The 19,978-nt window shown below is 47.4% G+C and overlaps 1 protein-coding gene across 2 annotated transcripts in view; it reads left to right on the forward strand.

The window, feature by feature from the left end:
* Pax5 (paired box 5) overlaps nt 1-19,978 on the forward strand; it is a 170,041-nt gene that overhangs the window by 75,649 nt on the left and 74,414 nt on the right. For both annotated transcript variants that reach the window (XM_027403196.2, XM_035439893.1), the window contains one exon: nt 17,948-18,077. In XM_027403196.2, the coding sequence (XP_027258997.1) occupies nt 17,948-18,077 (130 nt within the window). The remainder of the gene's footprint in view (nt 1-17,947; nt 18,078-19,978) is intronic.

Below are 19,978 nucleotides of genomic sequence, written 5' to 3' on the forward strand. Positions count from 1 at the left end.
ACAACCAAGGTGGAGCTCTAGCTTACAAACATATAGGAAATATGTTTTTAATGGGCACATGAGTATCTATGGGCATAGGCGGCCCTGACTTACCAGTTTGACTTAGAACTTTCAAGTCCATGAAAGTGTGAAAGTGTATCAGTGCAACCAGCCTGCTTCTCACTTTTAGTGCTTGAGAACTTTAATAACCAAATGTAAATGGGCTCCTGACCTAAGTGCAGGCATCAGCGAGTGATCTATGCACAGCTAGGGCAAGCAAGCCTGAGCTGTGGTATTCAGTAGGGCATTGAATGAACGTTGACTTCTGTTATTTTCAGTTTACAGTGGGTTTATTGTGACACACTCCCATTTTTAATTGAGAAGTGTATAAATCCCATACTTTGATGAGGGCAAGATATATATGCAAATATGTATTTAAGTCTCTGTCAATAACCCCCTTTTTCATTTAAAGTTTTTATTAGTGCGTATTAATCATATGTAAGAATGGATCTCATTACAAAAATCTTTCTCATTCTCACACCCCCATTGCTACCCACCCCACGTGTGTGTGTGTGTGTGTGTGTGTGTGTGTGTGTGTGTGTGTGTGTGTGTGTGCATGTGTGTGTAGTTTGTTTGTTTGAGATGGGGTCTCTGGCTGGCCTGGAGCTTGCTATGCACATCAGGCTGGCCTCAAACTCACAGAGATCCCCCTGTCTCTGCCTCCTAAGTGTGGTGACTAAAGGTGTGTGCCACCACATCCAGCCTGTATCTCATCTATTTTGGTCATATTTATTCCCCATCATCCTCTCTTGTTCCTCTTCCATGTCTATTGGTCCCTTTCTTGTCTCAACTAGCACCCCCTCTGCTTCTGCTTCTACATCTTGCTTTAACTTAATTTAGTTTATGCCTCAGTGAGTTTCCTTAGGGCTACTTGCAGACTTACAGGAGCATGGGTGAAGGGGTAACAAAAGGGGAGTGCCTGCAAATCCTCAGGAGCCCCTCCCCTGAGCCCCATCCCCTGTCTGTGATGGTGGTGAATCGATGAGACTGGTCTTGAGCTCCTGATCTTCCTGCCACCACCACCCAGTGTGCACCACTAAACTCAGCTTTGCTTTATTCTTTTTAACAATTCTAATAAGGTTCTATTGAGTGAGTCATCACAGCTTGTTTAGGATGTGCACTTTTGGTTGCTTTTAAATTGTTTTCTTTTTAAAAAGTCTGTAATGAGAATTTTGTCTCATATTTATTTATGTCTATGACAGACCATCTTGGCATGATATGCCCTCAAGGGTAGATGGCTGGCTCAGTATGTGTGCATTATGATTTTTTTAGTGCTTTTTGTTTGTTTATTTTTGAGATTGTAATTTAATTAGAACAGATATCCCTTTACTTTCCTCACTCTAAAAATCTCCCAATCCCTGTTCTTTCAAATCCATGACCTCTTCTTCCACTAATTGTATGTTTGTATACATATATATATTCCTAAATAGAACCTGTGGAGTCCATATAATGTTACTTGTATGTATGTTTTCAGGGCTGGCCACTTGGCACTGGGCAACCAATTTGGTGTGCTGTCCTCTCCCTACCCCCAGCTTTGCCTGTAGTTCTTTGTGTGGAGTTGAGGCCTTGTGGGCTTTTCTCCATACAGTTTGGCATGTTTGTTGGTATCATCCTTATTCAGTTGATGCTTGCGTGACCGTGGTGGTGGTGGTGAGAATTTCCCGGCGTAACTTCTGATGTTACTAGGAAACACAATCCCACAACAGATTCCCTGATACTCCAACTCTTAGACTCTTTCTGCCCCCTCTTCCACAATGTTCTCTGAGCCTTAGATGCAGTAGTGTTCTGTAGATGTACCCATTGGGATTGGGTTCCACAACTCTGCCTTTTGATTGATTGTGGTTTTCTGTAGTGGCCTCAATCTGTCACAAAGAAGAAGTTTCCTTGATGAGAGGACAGAGCTACTCTTAACTTTGGTTAGAAGGACAGATGGTTATAGATTGTGGTCAGGGATTATGCTGGTTTAGTGCACTGAAGATTGTAGATTCTCCTCCAATAACCATGATTTCACCAGCACTGAGTAGTTAGCTAAGTCTACAGTATCAGGCATGGTGTCCCTTTTGTTGAGCAAGTCTTATGTCCAATTAGAGAGCAGTCGGCTACCATCAAGGCGTGCATGCCACTACTGCATTCATAGGTTATCATGCTGCGCTGGTTGTTGGTGTGATTCATAGCTGTCATAGCTAGGTGGGACGGTTACGGTTGCTCCCTCCTTTGGAACCTTGCATGGCACTTTCTGGTACCATGAAAGCTAGTCTTCAAGGAGGAGGCTTTCAGGTCAGTTCCAGTTCAGAGACCTCTGGGTCTTGTGTCTGAAATGCATGGTGGCTTCAGCAATAGGGACTCGCCTTCAACCTCTGAGGGCTAGCCAAGGGAAGCATCAATAGGCTGTATCTTCTGGGGCTCTCTTAGAAAGTCCCGATCTACAAACAAAACAAGGGGTTCTCATGTCCATGATTGTAGTTTTTGTTAGATAGTCTTTGGCTCTTGCAGGGAGGATTAGAAGCCTAGATGAGAAAAGTTCATTAAGACTATATATGTATATTCATATACCCATTGTAGTTGTTTTTTAGGTAATGTTAATAGAATAATTCCTTGTGGATTTTTCAGACATCCATATTGTTATTTTACCCACCTCTTTCCTTCTCTTGTGTTGCCTCTCTTTCTCCATTTTCCCTATCAGAACACTATGAATTTTCAAACATAGATTTAAACTGCTCTTCCACTGCTCTCTCGCACTGCCCCCCAGTGAGAAAAGCCTGGCTCTATGCACTATGCTTCAGCCTTTTGAGTCTGAAAGGTGAGAAATGAGATGTTGTAGTTTTAATTTGTTCGTTTTTCACTGTGAGGTCCCATACACGTTAATTCTGGAAAATGACAGAAAGTTTTCAGAAAAGTTTTCAGTAAAGATAGATGAGCCAGTTCCCACATAGCTCTCACCCAGTTTCCCCTAACGTTAAAGTCTGACCTAGCCATAGCTCATCTGTCAAGACTAAGAAGCCAATGTTGGTACAATACTAAAACCTAAACTCCAGGCTTTCACTTTTGAGCAAAACTATACATACTTTGGTGAAAGCCAGGTTCATATATAAAGCTGAAGATGGGGTTGCACCTCTCCTGAGCTCAAGGGCACATACCTTAAACCTTCACGCCATACGCAACACTCGGTTGCTGCCCACCCAAGCCTCTCAAGACCAGAAAGGTTGGACTCCATGGAGCAATGATTACCGTTTCTTTTCCTTGTTTTGGGAAACAAATGCAGCTTCTGCTATTAAATGTCTAGAGAGGCTCTTTGCTGTTCAGTCAGCAAGTGCCAAGGCGTGGAAGTAGGGTGCTCCATCTATCTGTCAAAGTCTTCAGTGGAGCAAGTGGGACCCCACAATAGCTCTTCCCTACTTGTACCCTGAGCACAGGACGGGAATGGCAGGGCTAACACTCAGTCCATTCTTCTTCTGTCCGGAGATAACCCTAAGTTTGGCTTGTTGCATATCAGGCTAGAGCTTTCTCAGGAAAGCAAGATTTTTCTCAGGGTGTTGTCAGGGGATGAGAATGGCGGGAATAGAGAAACTCCTTCCTCTGAACACATCATGGATGCCAACTCTTTGTGTGAGTAAACAAAGTGCTTCGCCACACAACTGCAGTTTTCTCATAGCAGCACTGGGAGGCAGGTGGGGACCTGATCATCACATCCTTCTCAGGCAGAGGAATCTGAGGGGTACTTGTTCCAAAACACACCTAGTAAGAATGTGAGTCGGTGCTTGATCTGGCTTCCAGCCTCCTCAAGAGCTCTGTGCGGTCCTTCTGCACACAGTCTGGGGCTTACTGTTCAGGGCTGCTCTGTGTAAGCACTGGTGTGCTCCACAGATGAGGAAGTTGAAGCCTGGGAGGTGAGTCCATGGCTCTGACAGGAAGGGCTGGAGTTCCCAGTCAGCTTTTGGCTTAGCTTTCTTGCTGGCCACTGTCTCACCATCTGTGTGCTTTGCCTCAGGCACAGCTGCCGGCAGTATGACAGTCTCCTGAGCATTTCTGAGCTGCCACCACCACATCAGAGGTGTAAGCTCTTCTGTGCCAGTCCAAAGTTGACTCCTCCTTAGGGATGTGCATCTGCCTGTCTTTTTTTTTTTTTTTTTTCAGCTTGGCTTCTGGGCTGTTCTCATCTTCTCACCACTCAACCCTAAGATCCCTTCTCTCATTACATGTCATCAGGGTATTTCCAGAGCCTGGGCTCCAGAAACTGTACTAGGTACAGAGGAGACCAGAAGGAACATGGTGCCCTGAGGGAGCATCCATTCTTCTCCTGGAATGAAGATGGCATCTGACCTAGAGGCTGAGAACCTCCTGTGTTTCCAAATCTGATTCCCCCTCCTGCTAGGCGCTGAGCATCCTGCCTCTTTCACCTGCAGTTTCCTGGGATAGTGGCACATTCTAGTGGCTGTCCTAGAGGATCGGGATGTTTTCCCCCTGGAGGCCTGGCATTCTGCAGTGCCCCAGTATGTCACCATGGGCTGAGGGCAGGTCCCCAGGCTGTTCTTGGGGCTCATGTGCAAATGTTCGTGATTTACCGTGCCTCGCCATGCCACATGTCTTTAAAATTGCAGTGCCCATTTCCTGCTGAAATAATTTCCACAAAGAGTGGCTCCTATTACCACAAGAGGCGTGCAGACGTCATGATTTATTATTATTTATGGTCCCAAGGCCTTGTTTATGCAAGACGGGTTAGGTGCGTGCGATAGAAATGCCATTATGCAAATGACATTGAATGTCCTTACTGCGCCTAAATAATTTTTGTGTTGGACGATTAAACCTCATCTGTTATTGATATGGGCTGCAGTCGGGCTATTACAGAGTCCCAACAGTACTTACTCCCAGTAATGGGAAAATTGAGAGAGAGAGACCAACACAATTGCCTCAAGTGGGCTGTGATGGTCTGGAAGGAACTAACACCTCTGAGGCCTGAGCAGAGAGCGCCATGGACTCCTCAGGATAAATAAGGCAGGCAGCGTGGGCAATAAATTAAGTCCGGGTTGCAGTGGAGAGCCTTAGAGAATTTGCGGCCCCTCAGTCTTGTGATTTAGCTATTTGATTTAGCCAGGGGACCAGAGCCGGTGCTGAGGGAGATGCCAGGGCCAAGGGGAGGGGACCAAGGGTGGCCCTGATGATGCTGGGCATCCAATCTGTTTCGTCCACGCTGCTTCTGCGCTCTCCTGCCCGTGTGCGTTCTCACTCCCACTCCCACCCCCCTTTTTTTTGACACAGCTGTGAAGTCCCATTTTGATCAGTGTTGATAGCTTATGAATTCCAAAATTGACAAAATTTACAGAAAAATGAGGATAATCCATCTTCCTTAGCAGCCTGTCAGGAGCTGGCCATACTTCATAATCTCCAATTACAGATGCTATTTTCCGACATTTACATGCAGATATTAGAACCAAATGAAAATGAGAAACAAAGAGAGAATGGAAATGCAGCTATTTATATGTATAAAAGACAAACAGGTAAATTCGCAACATTTAGATTGGATTTGGGGGTCCCTCTAGGAGGCTGGAAAGAGACAGCCTGAAGCACGTGGGGTTTGAGAACAAAATGGTAAGACACGTGGTCTACCAGGTTCTGGCAGTTTGGGCTAAAAATGGGGTAAACACTGAAGACATTTGTCTGGGAGTAAAGGATACAAGTAGGGTCTTCCCCAGGGCTGTTACACAGGTTTCACAAAAGGACAAGCTTATAACCATCCACATTTATGGGAGGTGCCTGCCTCTGAGATTGACTTTTTCTGCAAGGCAGATATCAAAAAAGTTGATCCATTCTGATGACAAATGCATAAACTCCCCTTGACAAGGGGACTCAGGAAGGTACCACTGCCTGTTGTCAGAGGGCTCTAGCCAGGAGCACAAGGAGTTGCCAATAACTTTTCAAACAGGATATAAATAATAAAATTAATGGGGAGCAGAGGAGCACCGAGAGATGGATCATCCCCGCTTCCTTCTCGAGGCTAATCTGGCGAAGAGAGGAGGGCATAGGAGGCGGCTTAGTGATGAAAATGTTCTCCCCATAAAATTGAAGGGAGAACAGCCTCGCTGCCCTCGCAGCTGTATGTGGCACTGGCTTCTGGAAAGCTGGGGATATTAATTAGCACTGCTTTGGATTAAACTCTCCCAACCATGTCGGATGGTACGATTTTTCTCTTTGTGAGCTTGACACAGGGTGGCAAGGAGAAGCCAGCCTAGGTTTCTCAGCCTCCTATTACACCAAACTTGTCTTCCACTTAAGGATCAAATCTCCTCCTATTCTGGAGATGAAAATGAGATATTTGGGGGGTTTTGCCAGGCAGTTGGGCTCAGAAACGGTTTTGTTGGATGAATGCAGGGATTGGAGGTGGGTCTCAGTTGCCTTTGGCTTGATAGCTTTTGTTTGTTTGTGCAAAGCTTGTTTCTAGACAGCATGTTTGTGTTATCTGAGCCTTGATTTGTAGGACAGAGCTAAATGAATGTAAGTATCACTGCAAGGGGAACAAGCCAGGCTTTAAACCGACTCACACTGAGCCTTTAGGAGAAGTGTGTTTGTTTACAACACGTTCTCAAAGCAAACGGCTTGCTTGTTTAAATAAATTATAGGCATTAGCCCTGAAAATAATTATTATGCTTTGTTTCCTGTTCCGAGGTGGAAGCTTCCTGAAATTAACACATAACTGCAAAGTGCAAACAGTGTGTAATGAAAATCAGAGGCTCTTAAGTAAATGTAACCTTGACAAAAAGGCACATAAGCAGAAAACACCATTGCCACAAAGCCCACTTTTTTTTTTTACTATTAACTCAGATTAAACTTGGGCTTCTCCAGAATTGCTAAAACCTAAGGCCAGCCAGCATCTCCTTCCATCAGTTTCTAGTAAAGTCAGTGTGTCGCCTTCAGCAATGAACACAGAGCCCAGGAGCCAACTAACAGGCAGGTGCCCAGCTTTTCCTTAATGATGCTAAGAATACCACACCCTTTCTTTCTCTATTGTTTCCCATGAGTGTTAAGATTAATCATTAATGTTGACATTTGATTTGAGCATGTCTGTCCTTTGAATTTATCATGTAGGAGCTTCCTAAGTCTGGAACTATACCTCAGTGGTAGAAGGCTTGTCCGGCACACATGTGGCCTTGGGTCCAACCCTAAGCACTACCGACAAACAAATCATATAAAAGATTCATGTATTAATAGGGAGAATATAGGGGTGCTGAAGATACAGCTCTGTAGTTGAAAGTGCTTGCTGCTCTTACAGATGATCTGAGTTTGGTTCCAGCACCCACATGGTAGCTCATAACCTTCTGTAACTTCAGTTCCAGGGGGTCTAATGCCCTCTTCTGTCCTCTGAAGGCACTGCACGTACCTGGTGCACATAAATTGCATCACATATACACAGAAATTAAGAAAAAAAAAGGATAAGTGTTAAGGTTAGTGACATCTGTGGTTGGGTCAACCTGAGAGTACTTTATTTTTTTAAATATTTAAAAATTGTATTATTTGGTGTGTGTGTGTGTGTGTGTGTGTGTGTGTGTGTGTGTGTGTGTGTGTGCGCGCACACACACACACACACACACATGTGGTTTGGGGATAGGTTCATGTAAGAGCATTGCCCATGGAGGCCAGAAAAGGGCATTGGATTCTCTCGAGCTTGGGTTATATGTTTTTGTGAGTAAGCCACCACAGGTGTTGGGAACTGGGTCCTGAGATTAGAACTCTGGTCCTCTGCAAGAGCAGTATGTGCTTTTAAGCACTGAACAACCTCTCCACCCCAGTCTGGTAGTATTTTCCAAAAGAAGTCATTATTGAGCCAGGATCTGAGGGGCAGAGAGATGGCACTTAGGCAGAGGAGGGAGTGGGCCCTGAGGGGGGGAAGTTTAGTTAGCAGTGGGTGGAGGATGCTGTAGACGGAGAAGTCATACCTGGCCTTGCAGCCGGAACTCCTGCTCTGGGCTGCAGCACTTTCCCACAATGCAATCGAGAAACAGAGTAACGAACATAGACTTGGGAATCAGAATGTGCATTTTACCTCTGCTCTGTATGTTTCTCAGTGTTCCTCAGCCTCAGTGTTCTCATCTGTGATAAGACAGGACTAAGGACAATGACCAAGGGCTGTTCGCGGCGGTGTTCATTCTTTTGCACTTTGGAGATGTACTGCTGAAGGGTGGTTTTCACACTTGGCACCTGTCCCTCATGTCCACCATCTGTAAGGGGTTTTCAGTACCCTGCAGGGTCGTTCGGAGGATTAAATGAATCAATACCTTTTAACCTGTAACAGTCCCCTGTGTGTAGGAAGCATGCAGAACACGCAAGCTACTTCCAGTTTTTAAAGTGTTAGGATTTCTTTGAGATCTAGCAGAGTCCTCCAAACCGTACACTGTGGATCTGTGTTCATGGTCTTTTTAGTCTTCTTTTTTCTGGAAGTTCCATTGCAGTTTCTGTTTGTCCTAGGGAATCTTTGATGACAACGAGGGCATTCCCTTCATGTTCCCTGTGCTTGCCTTTGCAGAGAACTGCCCGTTAGAAAGTCCTTTCTGACAGGGAACAGAAGGGGCAGAGAAGTGGCCTCTCAGCCTAAGGAAGGGGGTGGGAGGGAGGGGTGGGAGACTAGGCATGGTTCTATTCTGCTCTGCTAGTAGAGGGGGTCAGAAGAAGGATGTGCCCCTACCCTGCCCCTACTCTATCTGAGACTTATCTCTTAGAAGGGAAGTGTTCCATTATCATTTCTTCATGGTCGCAGGAAAACCTCCCACCTCCTCCTCATAGCTGGAAAGTATGAAAGAGGGAAAACTGTGGGCATCTTAGGATGGCTCCTCTCCTCCCCTGTCAGCTACCCGACATGATGCCAAGGTTCCCTTTTCTCATCTCCTCCTCAGGCCTCTTGGTAGATAAGAGTCCCACATGTCCTTGAGAGGAGCAACCCTCCCTGTCCATTGCTGGCTGTATGGCAGGATGGGAGCCAGGGGGAAAGCTGTGGGATTTGGCTGCCTGGACATGGACCTTTGTTTCTGGAACTTTCCTTCCTTCTACACATAAGGACCTGAGCTTATTGATAGACACACAGCCAAGCAGGGCTGGAACAGGCTCAAGTCTTCGTCTCCTATCTTCAGGCCTCAGCCCTGCAGGCCCTCATCCTCCAGGTAGCCCCGGATGGGGTGTTGGTTCTCAAAATGCTCCAAGACTCAGGGCTTTGTCAGGACAATGAGGGTGTCCTTGTCAGGGGAACCTTCCTGTTTGTGTCTGGGGACGCCTGGGAGCTTGCCGATACCACACTGGTTAGGGGTGGAAGAAAGCGATTGCTTATTTCATTTTTGTCACACCATAATCACTTCCCATTTTTAATGACGCTGGAGTGAGTGCTCGTGACCTTCAGGAGCACCATGAGGAGCCAGGGAATGAAGACCCCGGGGATCAGAAGCAAATGCTCTACACCCCAGCCAGAGAAGGGGCACAGAAGGGGTGGTGGAGGAGCTGGAGCCTGTACGGAATCAGACAGGAAGACACCAGCCTGGGTCAGGGGACATTTGATATAACTGGAGTAGAGAAAGCTTACGGAGGCCTCCAGGGGACAGACTGAGCACTGTCCCAGGGCTGGCTGTGTGGTAATAGAATTGCCCCTCAGGAAGTAGTGAGTTTGTTGTTACCAATACACACATTTGGTGAGCTCTGGGCACCAGATAGAGACTGGCGTCTTACCTTTGGTCTCCAAGCTTTGAGGCTTACCTAAAGCCTACTAGAGGCCAGAAAAAAGGTTTCTCTTTGCTGAAACTTTCCCTGGGTAGAAGGTGTCCCATCTGACCCCACTGTCCTCTCTGGAATGTTTTTACTTTTCCCATCCCACCTGGAGGCTTTTTTGGGGTGCTCTGGGGTTGCAGAGGATAGACACAGACAGAAGGAAGATACAACATCTGGCTTTGAACATGTCTTCTTGGAAGCCCTTTGCTGTGCTGAGAACATTTTGACCCACATACGGCCATAGCCCTAGAAAGTCAAACAGAGTATTTGCCAGCCCTGTCCCTTGCCATGTACTTCTGCTAGCGAGCTGAAAGAACTCTGACATCACTTATCCCTCCCTTGACACTGTGAAGCCTCTCTGACACCATTGGTGAAATTACTATGTACCTGCCCCAGTTCACTTGGTTCCAGGCATTTATACCACCTCTGTTTTGAGCTGGGTCAGGAGCTGCTGCCACAAAGATAAGGGGGACTCAGTCCCTCCTTTTGAAGCTGACACCCTAGCTGGTGGATGGGGACCCTGAGTAGTTAAGACTGCAATGGTGATGTGAGCTTGGTAGAGATTTACACAGTGAGGTGTTTTAGGAACATAGAGGAGGAAAATCAGGAAGGACTTCCAGAAAGTGGGAGGCTTTCAGGATCCTTGACAATCCCTGCCTCTAGCTGATAGAACAGTCCTTCTTTGTAGACCACAGGTACTATTACTAGTCTCATTCATAGTCTACATTCAGCAAAAAGTTTATTTTCAAATTTTGATTCGTTTTTTATTTGGTTAGTAGAGCCAGAGTGCTAAAGCTTGTTGGTTTGCAGCTATTATTTTGGAAAAAATTTAACTTTTTGTTTTGAGATCATTGTAGATGCACACAGAGTAATGGGAAAGGCTCTCATGCAGCTTTCACCCTGTTTCCCCTGATGACCTCACGGCTGGGCATGGTGGCTGGCAGCTCTACCCCTGACACGTATGGAACTGACAGTCCCATGTCTGTGCTTCCACTTCTTAGCGGTTTCATTGAAGTATTTTCCACCTTAACATTTTTGCTAATGTCCTACTTGGCAGGTGTTTTTCAAGTTTGTTGTTGCTATTTTTTACTCCATGTTTTTCAAGTTTGTTGTTGCTCTTTTTTACTCCATGGGGAGTAAAAAAAAAAATCAAGAAAGACTAGAAAAAGATCTTCCTTCCAGTACTTGAGTTCTTACTCCCTCTTCTATGTTTTTGTGGACTTTCAAAATTGGTCACAAATCTCCAAATTCCAGATAAGAAAAGAAGCTGAGAACAGGAAGTGTGTGGCCACTTTCACGAGGAATGAACTAGCCTGTGGCTGGGGCACTGGCAATGTCTGAGTGAAGTCTTGCCCCCGTCTAACTGCCTCTGGGGTGAAGGACAGGCACTGAGCAGGCCAGGTGTGAGAACACCTGGGCTCCCTCCTGGGCTTCTTTTCCTCATCTACTCACACCCCAGGGTCCCAAGGACATAAGGAACCTGCAGGGATGTGGCAGGGAAAGTGCCAGGCGGGAGGAAGGTGTGAGGTGTCCTTTCTCCAGAATGTTTGGAAGTCACAGTCCCTGAAGGCAGAGGTGGAGTAGAGGTGTGGCAGCCTGGAGGAGCAGGGCAGGCACAGGGGAGAGGGGGCAGAGAGCAAACTCCTGGCTGTCCTTGGCCTCTTGGATGTTCTTGTTATGCCACAGGTGCTCAGAGACTGCTGGTGAGAGCTCCAGCATCACTTACTCCCTCCTTGCTGGGACTGGATACTTGGAAACAACCAGTTAAGGGCGAGGGGTATTTTGTCTGGGTTGCAGTCTGTCCTGGCAGCTAATGCATGGTGGCAGAAGGATGAGGAGGCTGGCTACACAGTATCTCTAGTCAGGACTCAGAGACATGAACGTGGTTGCCCAGTTCTTCTGGACATTATCTTACTTACTTCACTACTACTGTTTGAAAGAAATCTTTCAAAGCTTCCCTTTAAAGACATGGAGCAGAGTGTAATCATCCCTTTCATCACACCTGAAAAGTGAGCAAATTCCTTGATGTCATCAAGCACAAGTTTCCCATTTTATGACATGATATTTTTTAGTTACATGATTTACAGTTTGCCTGAATCAGGGTTTTACTGAATTGATTGTCATATCTCCAAGTCCCCTTTAGCTTGGTGGCCCACTTGCCTCTCTTTTCTCACCTTGGATTCATTTTATGGAGATGGAGTTGTTTTTGTTTTTTGTCTTGTGGGCCAGTGATAACAGTGAAGGGTTATCAGCATTAGAAAGGAATTAGAGGTCATAGAATGAATGGCCCCAGATGGAAGTCCCTAGAAGCCTTGAGGTGTTCTTGGGGGAAGAACCCTTACTTCCCCAGTCTGTGTCTTCAGGCCAGGCCCTGAGGACTCTCCTCCCCTACTCTAGCCTCTAGCCTCCTCTGGGTAGGGGTGGAGGTGAGCAAGCATCTGGTCCTTCACGATGGGAGTGGGTATCCTGGCTCTGACTGGGCTCCCAAGGGCCATCTGAGGCCCCTAGTTCCCCAGCATGGAAGTCCCCTGCCCAGGGCTGGCTGAGTCAGTGGCAGCCCTGAAGTCTCATCGTCATGCTGCACCCCGCTTCTCACTGCCCTCCTTCTCACGTGTCTGTTTCTTCTCTCCTTCATGCTATGGCAGTGGTGCCCGGTGCTGATGAGACAATACTTGGTGCAGCCCCAGGCAGTCCTTTTCCAGGTAATTTCCTAGGGACCCAAATGACATCCAGTGCACACTCTCTTGGGGCAGGTGCCTCAGATTCTGTTGCTAGAATTCCTCAACCTCTCAGTACTTGTCTCTAAGTTACTTTCCCTCTCCCAGCCATCAGATTTTCATGAGCTTCCTGCAGGCAGGCAGCAAGGGTTTAGAACGAAAACACCATTCCACCCTGCCTCACTTGCATGGCCTTCCCCCCTAGAATGGGCCTAGAAGAGATCGAGCTGGGGCAAGATCCCAGGTGATCACTCCAAGCTCCATTTCTGTCTACCATTGGGCCAAGACTTCAGATGACAGATAAAAAAGGAAGTGCATCCACCTCTCTGTTCCTGAGTTTTCACATCAGATAAGATGGCTCTGAGTATCTTTGTAACTCTTGCGTTCAAGAGACAGAGGCCAACCATGAACTGGAGCCTACTATCTGTCAAGGAGGCTGCACAGTCTGAGCTGGTCATGACCTCTGGGACCTTAGGGGAGTCTGTGGCTGCAGGCAGAAGGAGCTTAGTCCGGCTGTTTGTGTGGGACTGGGTAGTCTGTGAACTGCTGACCTCCGTTACTGTTTCTTTCTGGGTCACGGGTGAGGACAGTAGCAGAGGCTCCCAGGAGAGAGGGCAGGAGCCTGACATGACAGCTTCAGACAAAAATGAAGGGCTCAGAAAAGGAGAAAATGGGGAACACAGCTGGGGTCCGTGACTGTCTGTGGCTGCGATGGGGTGATGTGCCCAGGAGTGTGGGAACATCAACACACACTGTGTGACTGTATGCACCCTCCACACCCCATTAGCTAGCCCTTGGCTTCCCAAGTAGCAGTGAGAAATGGAAGAACACAGACATTGAAGACAGACTGAGAACAGGGGCACCAGGAGAGCTCTCTCTTCTCTGGCTCATCCTTACATCTGTCTCATCTTCCTTTTTACATGAGTCTATCTCTCCCAGACCCCATTTTCACAAAGGACTTGCTTGAGGTGGTCTGAGAAGTGATTATGCATATCTAAGTCAGTCTGAAGTGGTCCAAAGGTAATATAGAGGAAAGGGGGGGGTGCTTGTCCCCAGGCCCAGCAGTGATGTGGTTGTGCTAGTTGAGCCCTGAATTTGACCCAGCTTCCTGCCAGCCAAACCAAAAGGATATACAGCAGTTTCTAATGTTCTAGTTGTTCCATCAGAGAGGCAAACTAACAACTCAGCAAGGGAAATAACATTTTTTCCCCCTGTGAATTATGAGAGGGAAGGGCAAGGAATTTAAATATTCCAATGGACAGTGTCCCCAGAGGTTGAAAAATACCTTTGTATGACCCCTTTCTTTTACTGTCTTTAATAAACATACTTCTCCAGGGCTTTAACCAACAGGGCACAGGTATCTAGCTCTCATCATCTGGCTTGGTGGGAGGAGGCAGGGCATGTTACTGTGTCATTTGGAGCTACTGTTTAAAAACTTTCTAGTTAATTCTTTTGTTTTTCTGATTTTTTTTTTTGAGATACGATCTAACTTTGTAGCCCAGGCTGGCCTGGAACTCTGGATCCCCTTGCCTCATGGGTGCTAAGATTATAGGCATGTGGTTCCATTCTTCCTGGCCTCCAGTAAATTCTTGAGATCTGTAGTTTATATCATGTTGATGAGCAATTCATTCATTCATTCATTCAATAAATACTTGGGGGAGGCTGCAGGGAGGCCCTATTTTCTGAAAGGAGAGAGACAAATATTTGTTATTTATGGGGGTGCTATGACAGAGTCATATACAAAAAGCCACATAGTGAGGAAGCAAACGAGGAGTGATGACTTAGTTGGTGGGTATAGAGCCAGGGATGGCTTCACCAAGTTTGTCATATATGAGCTGGGCCTTATGGACAATGTAGGACCTCTTTACATACTGAGGTGGGACCTCCAGCAGAGACAGATTGGAGCCTGGAATGTGGGAGGCACAGCCAGTTCAGCCACAATTGTGGAAGCCCAGGAGATCAGAGAGAACAGTAGCCCTTAAAACATCACAGGTAGCTCCAAGAATAGACTGGAGGAACAACTGAACACCCACATAAAAGACAGTGTACTTCTCCTAGAGGAGCAAAGGAAGTATTGTCAAATCCCAACAACAGAGGCTGAGCCCCTGCCGGGTGATGACAAAGCTGCTAAAGCCTCGCTGGTGGGGGCGATTGCCTGCAAGCCTGGGCCCTTTAGTGAGGTTCTTCCCCTTTGCTTCCTGGAAGCCCGCGGTGCTTCAGTGACTGGCACAGTGGGCCTTCCTTTCCCACGTGTTGAAAAAACCTAGTCTTGAAAGCCCAATAGTTTGGAGGGACTCCGTGCACTTCCTCTGATGCTGAACAAATCAAATATTGGTTTCCACCTGGAAATTTAAATACATGAAGAGGCAGGAAATCCCCATCAGCCACACTTTCTGCAGCTGGCTGTCTCCTAGGGGAAAACCTAAGCATTCCCCCACAGGCTCAGCTGCCAGTCATATCTGCAAATGGAGTCCTGGAGGCTGGGCCAGGGATGGGTGTGAGAGATGTGCTGACTCTTGCCTGGAATGCTGAGGGCCTGAGAATGAATGTCTGTGCTTTTCTCCATCCTGGATGGACTTTCCAGGGCTCTGCATCTTTCTCTGGGAGCCTGTGGAGGCTCTCATTTGTTTCACACACCTGCATGCATGCACACAACAGGACCTAGCATGGGTGAAACAAATGTATACTCACTGCTCAGACATCCACTAGGGAGACCCAGAAACAGAAACTAAGACCAATGTCCAGGCACCCAGGAACTCTAGAAGGTACCACCTCAAAAGAGACCCTTCTAGAGGCATGGCAGTGCACTGAAGCAGGTAGCTGCCTCTGGTGAGCTTTGGTCTCAGATGCATTCTTAGCAAACTAGAGGCTAAGGCATTGGCAGTTCTTTCCTACAGGAGGAATTCTAGACAGCAACTTCCCTGCTACATGGAAAGCAGACATGCTCTTCAAATGCTACTCTTTCTAACTCACAGCAAAAAAAAAAAAAAAGTATTTTCCTCTCTACCCACTGATATGTGAACCATGATTTACGAAATAAGGCTTAACTTTTCTAGGTGTGAAAGCCTTGGTGTCTGTTCTATCCCTTCCAATTCCATTACCAATGAGCTGGGGAAAGAACTCAGCTGCTAGAGTGCCTGCCTGGCATGCATGAAGCTTTGAGTTCAAGCCCCAGCACCCCAGGAAATTGAGTGTTATGATCCATGCTTGGTATCCCGGCCCTGGGGAGCTGGATGTAGGAGGACTAGAAGTTTAAGGTCATTTTCATCTACATAGTAAATTTAGGCTAGCTAGCCTAGACTAGATGAAACCTTGTCTCAAAACAATCCCAAAATAGCATCAAGAACCAACTAAAAGAAAACAAAACAAAAAACTCAACTTTAAATAATTGGAACCAACTGTTGGATTTCATCACTGTTATAGGTCAGGTTTCTCAGCTGGGCAATTATGAAGATGCTGGGGTGAGATGGACCCATGTTTGAAGCCTGTGCCTAGGTGCTGTGTGGCTTTAAGCATATCACCTTTTATCTAGAATCGAAGTCTCAAGCTTTTGCATTGAGGAATGGAATAACACAACACCTTCATGGGCCCAGCTTGAGGCTGAGAAGGACATCATAGGAAGCCCTTGACACAGTGTTCTCTGAAAATCAGGAAGTACTGCCTGAGCAGTGTCCCTGCAAACGGAGGTAGGGGGCTGCAGTGGGGCTGAGAGGGACCACAGCCCTGGTGTCCCAAGGTGCTCCCTATTGAGGACAGCTCAGCCAGAACCCAGGGCTTATCAGCCATCTCCCAGAGTGATTCCCAAAAACATACAGCAAAGAATCCCTAGGCCCATAGTAGGCCCAGGTACTTCAAAGGAGAAGTTGGGCTGGGGGCCGGGTCTACCTGCTTGGGGACCACTAGAAAACTACAGTAATTAACATGGTGTGCTATTGGCACCAGGATAGATAAATAGACCAATGAAACAGGATGTAGGCTGGAAAGCCATCTGTGCACATATGGAGCCTTGATATATGGGTAAGGAGATATACAAATCAGCAGGGAGAGATGGACTCTTAATAACCAGCAAGGGGCAACTGGTTATCCATTCAGAAAAGGGGAGAAGGAAAAAGATTAGATCTTTATACCAGACACGAAAATCAATCCCAGGTGGATTAGAGACCGAAATGCAAAAGGCAAAGGCACCTAACATGGTCAGCTCCAGGTCCTGCCCAAACTCCTCAGGCATAAACATGTCCTCATGGGAGACAGAATGAGCCCTTGGGGAGGGGCACAGGGATGTTCACACAAGATGGCCTGTCACAGTGAAGACAGGAGCGGACCTTAGTCATCTTCCTGTCCCACCTCAATGCCTCCTCCTCTGGAAAGTCTTCTCCTGGTAACCATTGCACAGGAGACATGTGTTCAGCTTCACCGGCTGGCCCTGCCAAGGGGTGCCTCAGAAATAGCAACCATTGTTTCCCCAAGTGCACCAGGGGCTCCCACGTCACAGGCTCTCAGCCACCCACCCACCACTGCCCCTGCCTGCCAAGCGTGTCACCTTGAACAGACAGGGATGTGGCCTCCGGTGGCAAGGCCAGGCTCTAGAGAAGCCTCCAGCCAAAACTTAATACACACGACCAAATTCTTTGGCTGAAGTGTTTGCAGTAGGAGTTTGGGAGGAAAGCAAAGACACGCGGTTTATGGTTTTAATGTCCCTTCTTTGAATGGGAAGGACCAGGCTGGTATCCCTTCTGCCTTTCCTGGAGGCCATTCTGCAATGGCTTCAGTGTTGAGGAAAGGAGTCATCACAGGCTTGGATTTCATGAGTGACTTAAAGAAATGGATGTGATTCACTGCTCAGTGCATTCGGTTGTCCTGGGTTTGATAAACCTGACCTGGAATATTTAGCACACAATTGTTCATATACTTCCAGAATTCAAAAATCACTCGTCAAACTGTGACTTGGTCGGCTCTGTGTCCTGAATTAGAGATGAGAACTTTCGGTCAGCTAGCCCCTGGACTGGGTGGGGTTCTGTCTGATCTGTGAACACAACCCTCCTCCTCTTGGACCCCAGTTCGTCCATCTGTGAAATGGGTCTGGATTGGGTGATCCCTCAAACTCCTTTTAACACTTGTCTCTGGGGTCTCACCTTGTTGTGTGAGAGCCACCAAACCAGAAACCATGCTGCCCCTGCCCTTGGCAAGTAGACTCTTATCTGCTTACTTTCATACTCTCCCTGGCCTCTGTGGCTGAACCAGGGAAATTTGACTTCTTGTGATGCTGTGTGGACTCCTGCCCATCTTTTCACCTGGGAACAGTGGTCAGTTCTGGATACATGTGCTGCTCCGTTGAGCTGCATCTGCCCTTTCAGCCTGGGTTTCCCAGAACCTCTATGGACAGATCATGGCCTTGCATCTGATCAGGGTGCCTCTGTGCTACATGCTGAGATGTCTGCTTCCTCTTTCAGACTACAGAGTATTCAGCCATGGCCTCACTGGCTGGAGGCCTGGACGACATGAAAGCCAACTTGACAAGCCCCACCCCTGCTGACATCGGAAGCAGCGTGCCAGGTCCGCAGTCGTACCCCCTTGTTACAGGTGAGCATACTTGGATGGGGATTTAGGAGAGAGAGAGAGAGAGAGAGAGAGAGAGAGAGAGAGAGAGAGAGAGAGAGAGAGAGAGAGAGAGAGAGAGAGAGAGAGATGAATGTGCGTTGGGAAGTTGTTCTTGTTGCTTTTGGAGATGACTGGCCTCTGCTTAAATGAGGTTATAAGGTCCCAGCTCAGGTCAGGAGGCAGACTACTGGGGAACATAGGTTGTGGCTGAGATGTGACATGGCTGCATGCTGCTCCAATAAAGCTAGAGGACAGTGAGTGCTGAGAGAGGCAGAGATTCCAATGTCACAGGCTCCTGTGGTAGGGCCAGGTTCCCAAAGGTCTGGGATTTCTCCATTTCATGAACCAGGAAAATCTGTGGGTTGGCGTCAACTTCCAGGAGTAGGGTTGGTATTTCAGACTTCCAAGCTGAGGCAGAGTACAGAAGGGCTAGGGTTTGCTGGGTATATACCAAGCAGCTGGCTTTCCTGGCAGCCTCCATTATCGCCATCAGTGTGAAGATTAAGGGTAGGACCCTCAGGCTGATGTGCCGTTCAGCAACAGAGTGTTGCCCAGCATGTGTGGGGCCTGAGTTCCATCCTCAGGACAGGTCTCCACTCCCTTCAGGGTTCCAACCTACCATGTATCAGCCATGCCTTCTTGGGTGAGTTGTACCAGAACTCCAGCTGTGGTTTTCTGATCTGTATGCTGGGAACAGTGACAACAGCTATAGCACAGGACTCTCGTGAGGATGACCAGGTTCCCACATACAAGGAGCTTGGACTCTTGCCTAGCCAAAGTAATTACCCAGTGAGTGTGACTGTTTGTGACTCCTCAAAGCCCTTTTGTGCTGGTCACTGTAGGACTTGCTGCTGCAGGGGATCCCTTTTCCAACCCAGCACTGTGGAGCCCTGAAACAGCCAGCTCTGGCAGGGTGTCTCACCCAGGAGGCAGGAGGGTCTCCAGAATATGGAACATACAGACAGTGGGCGCTGGTGGGCTGTACTTGGGTTGGAGCTTGGTATCCATCCAGAGATGGCAAGATGTTCTAGAGGGCTGATGGACATAACGTGAAGGTAGTGACAGAGCCAAGAATTTCTCATGTGTTAGAGTCTGAAGAGGAGGGATGAAGGAGGCAAGATCTGAGGCCTAGGGGTCCCTTAAGGATAAGACAGGAAGCCTGTCTCTGAGACCTAACCACTAAGTCAGCCCTGGAGCTCAGGGTAAAAGCAACTGAACCCTGTGTGCAGGTCTAGGTACTGCATGAGGGTCCAGCTGAGCAGGAATGACTTGGTCCTTGGTTTAGCTAAGATGGGGAACAGTCTGAAGCCAGCTGGGCCTCAGGGAGGAGATGCACAGAAGGGATGCCAGCCAGTGAGCTCCAGCCAGTGAGGTGGGCTCACTAGGGACCTCAGTGACATCATTCCCTTTATACAGATGCAGAAGCCAAACTCAGATGCACTTGCTGTATGGAGTAAGGAGCTGAGTTACAGCCACCCTAGTCTCCCAGGAGACCACAATGCAGAGGAAAAGTTGGGGCAGGATTTAGGAAATGTGTTTGGGAACATGCTTATTTAGGTGGCTAATAGTCCAGTGAACACTGAGGCTAGAATTCTTGTCTGTGGGAACGAGATGCATGCTTTCTAGCTAAGGCTAATCTAGCCTCCAGATAAATCTAATTGGGCCTCATGGGGCTTTTAGAAAATTTGAACCAAGACTTAAAAAAGATACAGCCTTCTGACTTCTCAAAAAATTAGAACTGGCCCCATTGGGCTGTAGTTCCACAGGTCATGGTGGGTTGGGCTCAGTGGTAACACCTCCTCAAACACCTCTACAGTCCCCAGCCAAAGACCACCTCATTTGCGTTAGAAGCCATACATGGAAAGGAGTGTGTATTACACTTG

Source organism: Cricetulus griseus, chromosome 2 (genome assembly GCF_003668045.3).
Source record: "Cricetulus griseus strain 17A/GY chromosome 2, alternate assembly CriGri-PICRH-1.0, whole genome shotgun sequence".
NCBI lineage: Eukaryota > Metazoa > Chordata > Mammalia > Rodentia > Cricetidae > Cricetulus > Cricetulus griseus.